Source organism: Puntigrus tetrazona, chromosome 20 (genome assembly GCF_018831695.1).
Source record: "Puntigrus tetrazona isolate hp1 chromosome 20, ASM1883169v1, whole genome shotgun sequence".
Taxonomy (NCBI): domain Eukaryota; kingdom Metazoa; phylum Chordata; class Actinopteri; order Cypriniformes; family Cyprinidae; genus Puntigrus; species Puntigrus tetrazona.
This window is the reverse complement of record NC_056718.1, coordinates 22841787-22859310: the sequence shown is the minus strand read 5'-3', so window position 1 is coordinate 22859310 and position 17524 is coordinate 22841787. Positions and strand designations below refer to the sequence as shown.

At 32.8% G+C, this 17524-nt stretch overlaps 2 protein-coding genes across 3 annotated transcripts in view; one reads left to right on the top strand and one right to left on the bottom strand.

Moving 5' to 3' along the window:
• Positions 1–101: 101 nt before the first annotated feature.
• si:ch211-203k16.3 (angiopoietin-related protein 7) lies at positions 102–16506 on the bottom strand. 2 transcript variants are annotated; one of them, XM_043219253.1, is made up of 8 exons: positions 16383–16506; positions 11972–12102; positions 8234–8688; positions 4538–4772; positions 3835–3972; positions 2603–2819; positions 2336–2531; positions 102–1393 (listed from the first exon to the last, which is right to left on the bottom strand). In XM_043219253.1, exons 3-8 carry the CDS (start codon positions 8576–8578, stop codon positions 1247–1249), a joined length of 1278 nt encoding a protein of 425 aa, XP_043075188.1. In that variant the 5' UTR covers positions 8579–8688; positions 11972–12102; positions 16383–16506; the 3' UTR covers positions 102–1246. The 2 variants fall into 2 exon arrangements, with proteins under 2 accessions (XP_043075188.1, XP_043075189.1); XM_043219254.1 differs by lacking the exons at positions 11972–12102; positions 16383–16506 and adding an exon at positions 11835–11971.
• pomcb (proopiomelanocortin b) overlaps positions 13758–17524 on the top strand; it is a 4658-nt gene continuing 891 nt past the window's right edge. The window contains exons 1-2 of the mRNA XM_043219255.1: positions 13758–14823; positions 16424–16543. Coding sequence (XP_043075190.1) covers positions 16424–16543 — 120 coding nt within the window. The 5' untranslated portion in view covers positions 13758–14823. The remainder of the gene's footprint in view (positions 14824–16423; positions 16544–17524) is intronic.

Below are 17524 nucleotides of genomic sequence, written 5' to 3'. Positions count from 1 at the left end.
AGCCCAGTTAGTCAGCTGTTTATGGTGAATATGAATGAGGCCGTCTCAAAAGATGCGTTGTTTTATGCCGGAATGTGCTTTACACACTAATAAGACCAATGTTTTGTTGTTTTTGTGGTTTATTCATTTCATAATAGAACAGAAATCATTTGCAGGTAAAGCAATAAGTACATAAAGTAATCAGTTCAACAAGTTTTGTATCGTTTCCTGTTTATTTCACTCGTTTTTGGCATTTGATAAACTATATATTTTATTCTTTCGGTACAGTACTGTACATAACGAACATACAATATTATCACAGGCATTTTTCACAAATGAAAACTGATTTTTATCGTGCTACAGTGTTTTTGGCTTTGGTTTTTGGCTTTTTTTTTTTTTTTGTGAGCTCACAGGCCCTTTATTTAGGGACTTTTTACCCCAAATACTACCCTTTTATATTTGTTAACCACTTATTTAACCTCCGTGGAAATAAAACCTGAAAAATCACTCAACTCAAGTCTTTTCTCTCTCTTTAAAAGTTTTGAGTTTTTACATAATTATGCAACATTGCAAAGAAATATTTTTAGATTTACAAATTTCTATTTAAAAAATTATAGTAGCGTTGAAAATTTGGGGGTCAGTAGTGCTTTTAAAAAAAAAACCTGATAGTTGTAAGAAATGTTTCTTGCGCATAAAATCAGCATATAATAATAATTTCAGATGGATTATGTGCTGAAAATTTGCCATTGCATCACAGGAATAAATTTTAAACTTTAAAAAAATTATAATTTGTAATAATATTTCACAATATTTTATTTTTTATGAATTAAATGCTGCCTTAGTCTTCTTTCAAAACCTTTTCCCGCCCCAGATTTTGAATGTTACTGTACATTTGATTAAATGCAATAATATATCATTTGTTGCTATTTAGGGTTTAATAAAATCAAAAGGGTCTTTGGTCCATCGCATGCTACACAAACTACATATACTTGTAATACACATTTATAAAATAAGTCAACAAAATATTTAAATCTTAAAACCACGGGTATAGAAAATATAGGCAAGTAACACACTGAATGGCAAACGCTGACTTTCGAGGATTATTTCTCGGGTCTCAGAAGCAGTCCTCCACTAGTCTTTGGTACAAACCTAAAAAAAAATGCTTACACAGCTTTCTTGAAAACCATGCACAGATTTTCAGCCTGGACGAATCCATGCGTCTCGCATCGCTGTGGCTCTGAGAACTGTGATTGGCTGATTGAAGTATTCAGGGTGACAGATGCTGTCTGAAGGTCCTGGGTCGGATCATCATGCTGACCTTCCTCAGAGAATAATAATCCGAATCTTTCCAGGTGTACCACACGATACCATCCGGACCTAGAGGGTTCTTCCCCTTCGGCGAGTACCGGCCACCCTGTCCGACAGGATCACCGAGCATCACTTACAGAGAAACACCTTTTATGATCAGTATGTTTTTGTAAATTAAAATTCATTTTGTTAATTTTGTGTGGTTCAAATACATGGTTGATGCAAGTGAACGACTAAAATTTTTACCATATGCCATAATTGCATTATTCATCCGATTACACAAAAACTTCAATGTAATATAACTAGCTCGCAAAAATTGTTGTTCGAGTCACGAGAAGTTCATATACATAAAATCATATTACTGAGAGGTTAGGCGGTCATTTTTCCGTCATCTTTTTGTTTTAGCAAAAAAAACTTTTTCAAAACACAAAAACAATGAGAATATTTTTCCAATAACCTAAACCCGTAAAGAAAAATCATAATGATAAAAGTTAACTGAAATAAAATACATATGCAGTTACCAAGCAAGCATTTCTCGTGTTTGTTTAAAGGACTAATACAACCAAGTAAAACTTAAAACTGAAACTAATAAATGCAATTAAAATGAATAAAACTATAAACAGACATATTTAAAAAAAAAAAAAAAAGTCAAACAAAATCACTAAAATTAAAATGAAAACAGAAAATATACAACTAAAGTCTAATTCAAAATATGAATAAAAAATATTATATTATATAAGTGATGCTAAAACAACACTGCCAAAAAATTTATTTATATTTTTATTACATTTATATATTACATAATTATTATTTTTTATATATTAGTGCTTTGATGCAACCTGTGTTGTTAAAAGCGCTATATAAATAAAAATGATTGATTGATTGATATTTAATATAATTAACTTATTCTTCATTTAGCAGATCCTTTATTACATATTTTATTAAATTGATAAAGCAGCCTTATTCAAAGACACCAGTGACAGCTCACGACTCAACAGGGTTTGAACCTACCTACCTTGGCGTCAGTGACCCACGGGCCACGTCATACCTTGTAGTAGATGCCGTTGAGGTTTGCGTAGAAGCACTGGTTGTACCACCAGCCGGCGTGGGAGATCTCGGCGCAGATGTTGCCCGTGTCAGGCGTGCTGAAGCTCTGCTTGTCGTGATACCAGCTGAAGGAGTCCTCCACCGTCCCGCTGAAGCCCGACACATGCAGGCGGTACTGAGTGTTCTCGTCCTCCACACTGCAAGCACACACACGCACAAGCGTTTAGGGACGGCCGGTCAATCGCTATAGTTTCCGGGTGTTCCTCACCTGAAACTCTGATAGACGGCGTGTTTGTGTTTCCCGCTCCAGTCCTCCAGGTCGATACGGAGCATGTAGTCTCCCTGACTGCTCAGGTCATGGATGTGTTCATTGCCCAGCCAGTATTCGGTGTGCAGGTCTCCAAACCCTTCTTTATACTCCTTCCAGCTGCGGTCAAAGTTCACAGAGCCGTCTTGTCTACGCTGGATCACGGTCCAGCCGCCACCTGAGACGTACATTACACACAGGCTCCGATTACGGCCGCGTTTTTATTAGGAAGCAAATGTAAAAAGAGTATACCTTCAAGCAAACAAATCTCTTTTTACGAGTTTAATGCACGTGCCAAGTCATTTGCTTTGCATCTTATGACCACCGCAATTATACTTATGGTCAGGAAGTGTTTTGTAGGTCGTCAAAATGATATTTGCACGTCTATTTTGAACCTCTGAAGGTTCCTCATGCGCCCCGACGGTGCTATTTCAGCACAAAACCGAAGTCTTATTAGACATAAAAGAGAAGTAATTTAGATGTTCATTATCAGAGTTTCTTTCGCCGGGATTTTGAAAGATCTTAAATGATAAAAATAACCCTATGATTCATCCACAACCAATTCCCAGCAAAACATTTCAACATGGAGGACAGCAGGTCAGGATGACACAACGATAAGCATTGGACTGGACCCACAAAAATAAAATAAAATTAAAAATAAATAAACATGACTACTTAATTTAATATTTAAAATAACTACATTTAATTCTTATTTGTAATATTTTTTCTTTCCATTTTTTCATTTGCAATATTTGATGAAAATATGTGGCAAAATAATTTAATGTAAATATTTAATAATTTAATAAATGTATATAAACAGATTTCTTTAGCACCATATTTTGTAGAAAATATAATATAGATTTATAAATGTGTGTGTGAGCCTGTTTTTACTTAATACAAATTTATATAATATAATATAAATAAAAAATAAATAATAATTAAAAAAAAATATTAAAAAAAAATAATAATAATATATATATATATATATATATATATATATATATATATATATATATATATATATATATATATATATATTTATTTTTTTTTTTTTTTTTTTTTCCCAGTAATTTCATTTTAAGAAAATTTCAGATGGTATTACAGATCATCAAGATCATTAGCTGACCCAATCCACCAGGTCTATCTTTATTGTGGAGTCCAGGGCAGTGGTGTTGTGTGGTTTGGTTTCTTACCTTCTGTGTCCATATCGCAGTAAACTTCCACGGGCATGGCCCCTAGTGAGGGCACTACAGTGTAGATCCCAGAGCGACGCACGCCATTATAGTAGATGGAGGCACAGTCGATGGGGCAGTTCCTGACATGCTGCACCTCTGGGGTAAAAACACTATATCAATGTAATTTCTATAAAAAGAACATACATTGCATAAAGGGTACGCAATTTCAGTTCTCATTAAAAAAATACGAGATGACAAATTCATACTTTTGGCATAAAGTGTGCTATGATTTGTCACCCTCTGTTGGTTAATGCCAGCATCTGATGATAGTCACTAGCTAAAGTCTTAAAGGGACAGTACAGATAAAAAAGAAAATTTAGTCATCATTTACTCGTACCAATAAGACTACAATTGAACTTTGACGAACAAATTAAGATATATTAATGAAACCATGAGCTTTTTAAGCCAAGATAGATGTGAATAGATTAAACCTGCTCGCTATGAAGTGATATGCCTTCCCAAGACTTAAAAGAAACGCTTGATTCATATGGATTCGATTTTCTCGAGAATGCATGCGTTCGGTTCTGGATGCCGGCAAGATGTCGTCCCAACTAGCTGACAGGAACAGGCAAGCCCTGGGTTTGCACACTGGTCGGTCGAGGAAAAAAAAAACGTGCAGCTTTGAGATAAAGCTTTCCCAAACTTCCCAGACGTGGCTTACCGGGATGCAGGGCTTCCTGAGCGCTGAGCATCGGGCTGGTGCGGACTATGTTGATCATGCAGCCCGGGTTGCGTCTGACTTTTTCCACGAGCAGGGAGAGGTTCTGAATCTGGGCCTGGAGATCGTAGATCAGCGAGCCCTGGATGTGCAGCAAGGTCGTGGCCTCGGCGTAATGATCCTCCAGCTCGTGCAAGCGCTGCTCAATAGATGAATTGTTGCGGTTCTTCTCTTCGCTCTGTGAAAGGCCAGACGGACAAGCGTCACGACTCCCGATCATAAAAAAAAGCGAACAATTACTGTTGGCTTTTGCACAAAGAGACCTTCTCGAGCGGCTGCAGCGCATTGTGTGTGTTTGCGTGAGAGGCCTGGAGAGGGAGTGTGAATCATCCCCTCGTTTAACGGCGTGAAGAGCTTAAGGGTGTGTACTAATGAAGGCACGTGGAGAGCGGTAAGGACTCCGGTGTTAATCTCGTTAACCTCGGGTCAAGGAGACTTTAGGCTGAGTCGGCCGGAGAGACGAGAAGGAAATGCTTAATGTGCAACAAAACACTAGTGATGGCATCAGATGCTAATACCGTACTGTGCTGCATTTAGCGATTATGATGTACCATGGTATTTACATAGCAGCCCAAAGTACAGTACTTTAGTATGTGATGACGATACTACTGTATTTTGAATGACATGTACTGTTACGGTAAATTTCCTAAATGCCGATGTCCAAAACATGGTAGTACCAAGGTACCGTATCCAAAAAAATAAGAAAAAGTACTGTAAGTTTTTGGGTACTGTGTATATTTATTATGTATATATAAATACACACATGCGGTATATATTTTTTGAAAATACTGACATGTATATACATATATATTTATATTCTTAGATTTTATATTATATATAAATATATTCAATATTTAACATTCTTTTTTTCTTAAATATATAAATGCACGTGTTTGTATATTATATATATATATATATATATATATATATATATATATATATATATATATATATATAATAAAATAATATATAATAAATAATAATATATATAATAATAAATATACACAGTATATGCACATATATTATGTAAGAATAAACATTTTGGATGTGATTAATCATTTGACAGCACCAATTATTATGCAATAGCCATGGTGTAAAAATGTGTAAAAACCATGGTACTAACATGCTAACCATGGTGGTAAAAAGAAAAAAAAAAAATTTATATGTAAAAGTGACTGTACTCTAATCATACTTCATATAATGTCCAGAAACAATGGGATGACTTTACTATATGTCCAAAACATACCGTGGTACATCCATATGCTAAAAACATGGTATGTGTCGAATAACATTAGTATATTTTAGTGAAAATAAAGTATTAAATAACACATTTTCATTGAATAGCTCCAAAACCAATAAAAGAACATAAACCATTACTGTATACAATTAGTCTCTAATTATCGATGCATCATTCATAAGGCGTTGGGGAAATGTTAAATGTATTAAAATAAAAAAAATGCATAATTATTCTTATTCTTATCTTTTTGAGTTTCAGTCGTTCTGCTCAATCGCTTCATCTGGAAAAAATAAATAAATAAATAGTCTCGGAAAAATCGAATGATTTTACTGGATCACTTCATCCCACTGGTCTATAATACAACAACGGTCCATCTTGAACGGCTCTCTCTCTCATAAGTCCCACAAGAAACTTGAATCAGACTACTGGGTTCCCAAACTTACAAGTTATTCTAATAATTTCAGCTATTTTTGGTCTTATATATATATATATATATATATATATATATATATATATATATATATATATATATATATATATATATATATATATATATTTTTTTTTTTTAACACTTTAGGATAGGTAACACTTGTTAACTATTAACTACAACCTTTCCTTCAATAAATTCTTCATTTGCTGCTTATTAATATTTAGTAAGGTAGTTGTCGGATTTAGTATTAGGGATGTAGAATAAGGCATTAATAGTAAATGGCATTAATAAAAAATATTGTAGTAATATGCATGCTAATGAGCAACTAATAGGTGTAACTGTAAAATAAATATCTTACTCAGGACACTACAAAAAAAAAAACTACATTTTGTATGATCTCTCTTTTTTGGTTAAAGTGATTCACGTTTGATATGTATCACTGGAATAAGTGTATTGGCTCGTTCTGAACATTTTCCTTTTTTAGAGCGCCGTATTTTAAAATATTTCATTTAATTGATTCGTTGTGGTCTTGGCGAACAGATTAAAAAAGATTTGAGTCTCTACGTGGGTTATTCCGTCTTACAGCAGAGTAAATAAATAAATGCCACAGCGATGCCGTTGAAGAACAATTTCTACAAAGAATTATGTAGGCAATCATTTAGCATCTCTTTCTTACCTTTTTGTAATCTGATGAACCTTTTGTGAAACAGAAAGGTTTTTCAGATTTTAAAGGTTCGTTATGGAACCATTTAGACTAAAAGATTCTTCTATGGCATTTTGAAGAACCTTTATTTTTTTAATTTTTTTTAGTGTATATGAGTAGTTGATGTATTGATGAGTCTTATGGTCTGACAGCAAAAATGCAAAAAATAAAATAAAAATAATCTCTCATTTTGGAGATAAACCTCCCATGCTATTTGTAACTTACGAATGAAGATACATTTTCTTTATGGTTTTTTTTCCTACATTTTTGCTTTATATATACACACACACACACACACACACACACACACACATACATATATGTATATATATATATATATATATATATATATATATATATTTATAAGTGAAAATGTAGGAAAAAACATATATATATATATATATATATATATATATATATATATATATATATATATATATATATATATATATATATATATATATATATATATATATATATATATATATATATATATATATATATATATATATATATATATATATATATATATATATATATATATATATGTATATATATATACATATATATATATATATATATATATATATATATATATATATGTATATATATATATATATATATATATATATATATATATATATATATATATATATATATATATATATATATATATATATATATATATATATATATATATATATATATATATATGTATATATATATATATATATGTATATATATATATATATATATATATATATATATATATATATATATATATATATATATATATATATATATATATGTATATGTATATATATATATATATATATATATATATATATATATATATATATATATATATATATATATATATATATATATATATATATATATATATATATATACATATATATATATACACACGCTGTGCAGTTTTGTGAAAAAAAGCAGAGGGCGGATACTTTTGAAAACTTTTTTTTTTTCTCTCCAGGGTAAGGTTAATTATAGCTTAACATAATGTATACATGCCTGTATATACCTAATGGAAAGACGTCTTTTTAGGCAAGCAGGCCTAGGTGCCATGTCATGAAATGTTTTTCACGACATTCATATCAACGGAGCTTCTTTGAAACTCAGTTAAAGCGTTTGTCCCAAAATGCTCCAATCAGATGATATATATATAGATATATATATATCACTCAGCCAATGTTAAAGCAGTAGCATTCGAGGCAGCGATCACAGAAGTCCATAAAAAGCACACACCTGTAGTTCTAAGACTTTGACTCGATGGCGGTGGTTGCGAAGCTCCTCCTGAAGCTCAGACACCGTCTCCCGCAGGGCCAGAATCTGCTGTTTGCGTTCCTCGTTCTCGTGAAGCCAGTACGACACCTCATCCGTACAGCGGAACATGTCCGGGCAGCGCTGCTCGTCCAGCTGGGGCAGAGTGGCCATGAGTCGACACATGCCGTCCTCCAGGACCTGATTGCTGTATTCTCCGCACTGAGCCGTGCTGACCTGATGCGTGTGCAGGGAGTGCTCTTCATCGCTCGCGCCTGTCGCCAGAAACAGTACGGCCAGCAAGAGGGGCGAGAGAGGCCTGCCCTCCATCGGATCGACCCTGGGGGAGACGGCCAGGGTACGAGCTCTCTGACCTCCAGTCTTGAGGAGAACTCGTCACACAGGAACAGGTCTAGGTGTCAGAGTCACTGACTCTGTTTCTGGTGCAATTCACATGAAAACAGAAAAACCAAAATCAGAAAAAAGCCTAAATCGAAATAATCTGAATAAATAAATATTGTGTTGTATTAGCAGCAAAAGCAAACAAAGAAATAAAAGTACTTTTTTTTTTTGCTGTATTACAATTAATTTTTTTCTTCATTATACCTTATCTAATAATATTTATTATATTTGCATATATAAATACTATTTTATTTCATGTTCATTTTTTCAAGCACATCTTCTTAGAATTTATTTATTATTGATTTATTTATGCCTTAGGTCATTAGTTACAGCATTAGTTAACATGAATTAATAATGAATAATACGTTTATTAATCTTAATGCTAGTTAAAATCACAAGTTGTGTTTGTTAATGCATTGTGAACTAACAATAAGTGGCTGTTGTTTTATTAATTAATGTTAACAAATATTAATAAATATTGTAATAAATGTATTGTTCATTGTTCATGTTAATTAATGCATTAATGTCAACAAATGACCAAGTATATAAATATACTAATATTTTATTTCATGTTAATTTTTCAATCATATTTAATTAAAATGTATTATTATTAATTTGAGATGTTTAATAGATCTTTAAAATGTCTTGTATATGAATACACCAATTGTAAACTAATTAAAATAAATTAAAATGTAGTTTTTTTCTCTCGATTTATTATACATTTATTTAGATATTATTTTAAATGTTTTATCTCATGATTGCTTAAATACATTTCACCGAAATGTATTATTAGTACATTTATGTAAATATCTAAACGTGTTTTTTCTAATAAATACGTTTGATATTTTACACGTTATTTTATTTTATAAATATATTTATATTTTATTAGAATATTATATACATGCATTTGCTTACGGATCGATATATAGGATGCTTGTCGGATCAATAAAGGTAAAGTCGCATGAAAAATCATGCAGGAATTATTAGGCCAAAAAAAAAAAAAAAATCGAATTACTATTTAGCAGCCACTTGCTTATTCTTTTTCAAACTTCCTTTATTAAGTGAACCGCTCAAAGATGAATCACAGCGAACCACCACTTCCAGGGCTCAAAGAAATATTACTAGATTATAAGAATATTAAGCATTCAATTATGCAACCCACACGCAGTTATGACGTCCCTCGCAAAAGTTCGGGGTGAGATCGTTCGTGGTCTATGATAATAACAGTAGGTCATTTATTTCAAGCGCTCGACGGTGTGACATTTCAGCGCGCTCGTGCCAGAAAACTATAGGTCAGCTGTCAAAAACCACATTGTACTCAAGACGCTCTCTCGGGTTTAAGCTTAAGGGGAAAATAACACGATCTGTCATAAAACCTCAACCGCGATATTTGAAATGAATCCCACAAACACATCTTTAGGCATGTCCCTGCTCTTATTAGAGGTCCCGATTAAGGCCCAGGTTAAGGTGCTTTGGTGGCCCGTGTCACTTTTCTATGTGCTTATGCAGGTTCAAGAACACGGCAGCGGTGAAAGCGTTTAACCTGGAAGAGGATGGTCACGCTGAAAATAGCACGTGTCGAGTTTCACCCTAATCTGGCCACATTTATTCACCGAAACAGCTTGCATGTGCAACCGAACACCTAAGACGTCTGCATTCGTTGCATTAGATCAAGCGATGACGATCCACGATGCCTTCGTGCGAATAATTTAACCGCGCAAAGCCCAGAGCCGAAGCTTGAATTCCCGAATCACCCATCAGTCCCCATCAGAGGCTGCCCTCATGTTTGAGTCTTTCTTCGGAGAATGGAAGCTGTTAGGACGGACCCGTCGGTGATCAAGCTTTTCTAATTAAATGCCCAACAAATACAAGTGCTGGTCACTCCACGAGTCAGTTTTTTATTATTTTACCCCACTAACTTCCTGCTGTATTTTCATGTTTACCTCTTTAATGTCTTAAAGGTAAAATAGAATGAATGCAATTGGCAAAAATACTTGTTCTGTATCTATAATATAACAGATTAAAAATATATGTAGGTATAGTAATATACATAGTGTGTGTGTGTGCATAAATTATAGCGACGTAAATTATTTAGTATGTACAACACACACACACACATATATTAAAACATATATATTTTTGTTATATTTTAATTAATAAAATAATACTGTAAATACACACACATACACACATACAAATAAAATATACATGAAATGCAATTTATATTCAATTTATAACATAATAATATAACAAATATAATTATGACATTATTATTAGTAGTAGTAGTAGTAGTAAATAATAATTAATAAATTAACATTTGTTTAACGTATAAGGAATTATACAAATAAAATGTGGCTGTCAAATCAATAAATTGCATCCGTAGAATGTTTCTATATTTATATTCACATACATACTTACACATAAACGTGTACATTAAAGAAATCTGTATTATACTGTATATCTGTTTATATTCATATACAATTTAAATAATCTAGAAATATGAATATTAGGGCTGTCAAATTGATTAATAGCATCCAATATAAAGTTTTACATAATATATGCATGTGCTCTGGTTATAATACACACATGTATATATATATATATATATATATATATATAATATATACACACACACATATATATATATATATATATAAATACACACACACACACATGTAAATATAACCAGAACACAAACACACATTATGTAAAACTTTTATATTGGATGCGATTGATCAATTTGACAGCGACTAAAATAAATATTTTTTTTGTTTTTCATATTGCCAATAGCACCTTCGTGTAGCTTTGGGTATACAGATACATTACAGCGCAACCGTCTACGCACAATTAAACACACCGCTGGAAAGGACCCTCGGTTTCGGTCATCTACAGTCTGCACGCAGAAACAAAACCACGCAGCTCAGCGGGTGAACCGCCTTGATCTGACCCACGCCTCGCTGAGACCTTAAGCAGACCTTTTAATGCCGAAGTACCTCGTCTACCAAAGCACCTCGTGTCTCCGATCCAAGCCCAGTGCACCAGATCCTACAGAGATACGCCGAACGCGCCAAACCACGTCGCAGAGCAACGCCCGAGAGCGACACCGACAATCAGTCACATTGATAAAGCGCCCCGCGTCTTTGAACTGACATTTTGATTAGAAGCGTGCGTCTGTATGCTTTACCCGCGACTCCGCGGCCAATGCATCGCATGAGAGATTTCCCAAACTGTTTCCAAAGCTGCTGATGCACCGATTTCTCATTAAATGTCGTTGGCGAGTATCTGCTCTACAGGGAACCGGCGACGAGGCTTCGGCTTTACCTGTTTCAGCCGTCTTCTGGGGAAACGCAGACGCGTCCTGCCATCCTCGCTCTCTCTTTCTACACCTTATGTGTCGCGGGACGGCTGATACTGCGGGCATCTTATCCTTGTAATCCTCTGTAATTGGATTCCTGATTAGAGGAAAGAGAGGAGAGACAATCCAGGCGCTCAACTACAGCCACTCAGACTATCCTTACAGTACAATCTGAACAATCGCAAATTATGTCCGTTTCCATAAAAGCGCACCGTGTCATGATTGAGTGAAGCGTGCTTTAAACGACCAACGGGGTCCAAACTTTGCTGAAAAAAACGATTGCAAGCAGTCTACTGCTAATTGATAGTTTATGCTGTTTTAGTAATTAAAAGGCCCTGAAACTACAGTTCAAGTCACATATTTCAAGATAAGGAAATATCAATTTTTTTTATAAAAAATAATGTCAAAATGTATCTAATAGGATTGGGAACATTTATTTATTCATCTCTCATTTATCATTATATTATATTATATTATATTATATTATATGTTCAGGCAATAAAAAATAGAGCTTTGATTATTAAACAAAGCATTTATATTTATTTTATTTATTTTATTGACTTGTTATTGGGAGATATAGAGTTACGACTGATGTTTATGTGCTTTTTATGTCAATTTCAAAATTGTAAAATTGCAAATTTTTGCTTAGTTTGAATAAAACAATAACAATAAAAAAGTCAGATTTTTGCTTTTAAGTGCAGCATTATCAAATACGAACACATATAGTATACAGTAAACATTATGACCATGTAGTATGATATTGTTATGCGCTACATAGCTGGACTGAATACGTGAACCAAATTTCTTTCAATATTTTCTTTAGAATATGTTAACATTCCTTTGTCTTGGATTTAATGACTATTTTTGTTGTTGTTGAACATTTAATTTGTAATGTAAAGCAAATTCTAGTTGTTTCAGATGTGTGGACTTATATATATATATATATATATTAAAACGCATGTTTGTTGTGTTTGCACGGCCCTCTGGAGGCTGTGCTTCTCCGGAGAGAGACGTCCGAGATCCCGTTAACTAATTATTCTGATCTTGTCATGACCCGAGGTGAGCGACTGCTTTCGACGGGAACCCAGATATAATCCCTGCAGCATCGGCACGTCTGAGATACGGTTCAGTTAAAGTGCAACATCTGCTCAGTCAAAATCAACTGCGTTTTATCAGCGCAGCGCATTCCCAAGGAATCGACCCCAGTTTGAGCTATACGCTATAACAATAACGGTGAATAAAAATAAACTTCATGATGCCATACAGGCACAGAAGAACCATTTTTGGTATCCCAAAGACATTTGTGTGAATGACTTTTAATAATCTAAAGAACCTCAAAAATCTGATCTATGTGAAAAACGTAATCTGTGAAAAAATAGATTTTACATGATTTTTGTTTTTATTGTTAATATTATTGTAAACGTAATCAAATATAAATGTGGCATTTAAAATACATTTTTGTATCTAAATGTAACGTAAATTATTATCATTATCTTTTTTTTCACTATAAAAAATAATTGATGGTAAGAAAGGACATTAAAATAATTTTTCATGGAGCCAGATACCTGTAAAGTACATTTATGTAAAATGTAAAAAATTATAATTCTCTATAATGACAGTATCATTGATAGCTGTAACTTTAGCTTAGTTTTATGACTAACTTTAGTTTAGTTTTAATTACTTTTATTCATTCATTTAAATATTTTTCTTTCTAAATGCTTTTCTTTTTAAACGTATTAATTTCAATTTATTTATTCGTTTTATTAGTTATCCTTCAAGTTGAACAAAACAAAACGAGATAACTCGCTGAAATAAAGCGTTCCATATTTATTGTTGTATTTAGTTTCTTTTGTTACAAAGCAATGAACACGTTTTCATGGTTTTAGTTACTGCTGCTCCACGCAAGCCAGTTATATTTTCGACGGGCATCACATCCGCGTTACAAAAGCTCCTTTTAATCACTGCAAGCGTAAGAGCATCGCCAGACCTTGAGCAACCACGATGCTGCTTTTAATGACTTTCGAGTCTCAAGTGTTTATTTTTTTCCGAACGACCGACAATCAAAGTCACTCTCTTCTTATTTTGCAGGGTGAAAAAAAAATTGACTTATCACAAGTTACCACGACAACACAGCATTAGCTTTCCTCCGTTGTTAGTAATTACTTTAGCTACCGATGAACCTTGGGGCGTAAATAGGCTAGAACAGACAAAGAGAAGGGAAACTAAGTTAGAATGATTGTTCGGCTCGAGCTAAGCACTTAAGGTAATGCGCATCTGGTCAGTCTGATCGATTTGCACGCCGCTTGTATGCTGTTCCCATTGACTGGGAATGTGCGATGTGAAACTACGTCATTCCTCAATTTCCTGAGTATAGTTTTTTTTACTGTTTCCAGTTGTCTCAAATGGCGAGTAACGGAACCGTGGCTTCCGATCCATAATACACCCGCGTGTCGAAAACAGAGGTGCGACAAAGACCAAAAGGTATGAATGGTGGTTGTTTTTTTTTTTTTAATAGTAATTTCCTCAGAGCATCCACCCCCTCCCCGCCTCGGCAGAGACCCACCTGATCGTCTTCCAGCCTTGAGGGGCTGTCATGCACCTGTGAGTATATAAGAGAGCAGAGCTCATTCAGAAAATAAGAGAGAACGAGAGAGAGAGAGAGAGAGAGAGAGAGAGAGAGGGAGAGACATTCACACGCTCCAGAAAAAAAAAAGTGCAAACCCAGAGCAGTGGAGGTGAGCTTGATAAGAGCTGGAGACCCAAAGAAGAGTCAAAGAGGAGATTCAGAAGCACAGAACTCATCTATAGATTCAGAAAGGTAAGAATCTGGAATTTTGAATTATTATGCATTTTAACTGGTTTTAACTGTATTTTAACTTAAGCTTCATTAATGAAAACAGTCAAGTATATATATATATATATATATATATATATATATATATATATATATATATATAAACCTGAAAAAAACACTGCACATTTTGAAATTTGAAATTATAACTTAATGCCAGGCATGACTTTAGAATTAAAGACAAAACTAACTATTGATTAGTTTGAAAATTACTGTTATGTATTAGAATTCTGAATTTTATGGTAAGCAAAGATCCTCATAAACTTCATTACTGAATTTTATATATATATATATATATATATATATATATATATATATATATATATATTATTTATTTATTGTCTGATATTTAAATTAATAAATAATTTAAGTAATAATATTAATAACAATTATTATCACTATTTTAATTATTATGCATTTTTAAATTAGTGAAATATTTTAGCTTAGTATTTTAAACAAAACATACATTTTTAAACTGAAGCGTTAAGGGTTATTCAAATAAAACTACAAAAATGAATATAAGGAGGATCACAAAAATCTGATCTCTGTGAAAAATGTAATCTGTGAAATAATAGATTTTACATGATTTTTGTTTTTATTGTTAATATTATTGTATTATATAAATTATCAAATACAAATGTGGCATTTAAAACACATTTTTGTATCTAAATGTAATGTAAATTATTATCATTTACAATTATTATTATCTGCTATTAATTAATGCTTAAATATTTTTTTTTAAATATTGTATATTTTTCTCATTTAAATGCACCATTATGTATGGTTCTATGATAATGTGCATTAATTATATTAGAAATATAATTATAGTTATTCGTGCTCATGGTGAAATCATAATCAATATATAGTAATGAAATAACTTGGTCCACCTGGTATGCTTTATGAAGAAAACAATATACAGAATTTCCCCTGTGAAGTAGAGTAACATCTAACGGGATCCTCAGAGGCTTTTGACTAATTTTGAGTCATCATCATCATCAATTTTTGCCGACTTTAATGGAAACTCTCACTAATGAGTCTCAAACCTGCAAGACCGGAGTCTGTTAAGTGCAGCTGATTTATTTCAGCGCTTTTCCTTTCATCGCTGACGCAACACTGCGGCTGACGTTGCGCTGTGATATTAATGGACCTCACAGATCTGTGTGTGTGTGTGTGTGTCATGACATCCTCATAAAAACCACAAAAGGTCACGTACGAATGAATGAAGAGAGTAGATAAGTTGACTTCCCTTCTTTCCTGTAAGCATCCCGATCAGTCCGAGTCACCAATCACAGAAGGTTTAATATACTTGTCCTAATATAAAGAAGCTTTCTGAAGAGACCCGCGTTTCTCGTAACCGTACATGACCTGCCCACACAGCATCACTGACTCGGAGCCTTTCAGCCCAATCAAATCAAAGGCGATTCAAGTAAAATACCCGAGCAATAAAACCCGTCCTTGACTTTATATATAGCTCGGTATCAGCCGTTTTCTTTTCAGCTTTCCATTCTGAGTCATACGAACGATACCTGAGGGATGGAGGAACTGATCTGGTCTTTCTTGTTTTCAGATGCTCTGTCCTTCCTGGCTTTTGGCTGCAGCAGTCTTGTGTTTTCACAGTCCGCATGTAGACAGCCGCTGCTTGGATCTGATGGACTGCATGGACCTTAAAACTAACGAACAAAAACTGGTAAGATATTGGAGATTAAACTCACGCTCACCAACATTTAAAAGTGAGAAGTCGGCTGAAAGAAAGCTGCATTTATTTGATTAAAATACAGTAAAAATCACAATAAAATTTAAAATATCCTTTAAAAATTCTTATATGACGATTTGCTGCTCAAGAAACATGTTGCTTAATATTTTTGTGTGAATTTTATTTTTAGGGATCTTTGATGAACAGAAATGGATTATATAGAATACATTATAAATGTATTTACTGTCAATTTCAGCAATTTAATGCATCCACGTTGAATCATTTATTTTAAAAAAAATACCTAAAACTTTTGAATGATAGCAAGTTATTAAATTATAGTGTTATGTAACTGCAGTCATATGTAGACACGTTTATATAATTAGAAATCAAACAGACCAGTAACCTAAATTTGATTACATTCAAATCTAAATAAAATGCAATTAAATAAAAAATGTTATAAAAAGTCAAAGTGGGAAAGAAGAAATAATATTTCGCTCACATAAAAAAAAAAAAAAAAAAATAGAGATGTTTTTAGAAGCATAAAAATTATTTTAATTAATAAGATAATTAAGCACATTTCAAAATATTTATAAAAGGTAATTTATAGAATATTTATAATGTTGTATAAAAGGTGTGCATTAACACCACAATAAAATAATTAGTGCTGCATCTAAATTATTCCGTATAATTATTACATGCATATAAATACGCACACATAGTACATATTTTGAGAATGTTTACATGTATTAACATGTCTATATATAAATCTGTATAATTTATATTATAAATCATTTTATATATATAATCATAGCATATTTTTCTGAAATATATACATGCATGTGAATGCATAATAAATATTACACCGTAGACACGCACAACAAAAACAATTATTTTGGATGAGACGCACTCAGTTATGGTGTAATGAATGCACCACATAAGCTTGATACAATGTAATAATCATGCATTCATGAACAA

What these genes read in the sequence shown, in the direction of transcription:
- si:ch211-203k16.3 (XM_043219253.1), bottom strand. Translation starts at nt 8,578, where the DNA reads ATGGAGGGCAGGCCTCTCTCGCCCCTCTTGCTGGCCGTACTGTTTCTG. An exon ending in GCCGTCTATCAGAGTTTCAG is followed by an intron (nt 2,532 to 2,602) that starts GTGAGGAACACC and finishes GTGTGCTTGCAG; the next exon opens with TGTGGAGGACGAGAACACTC. An exon ending in TCAACGGCATCTACTACAAG is followed by an intron (nt 1,394 to 2,335) that starts GTATGACGTGGC and finishes CCTGTCGGACAG; the next exon opens with GGTGGCCGGTACTCGCCGAA.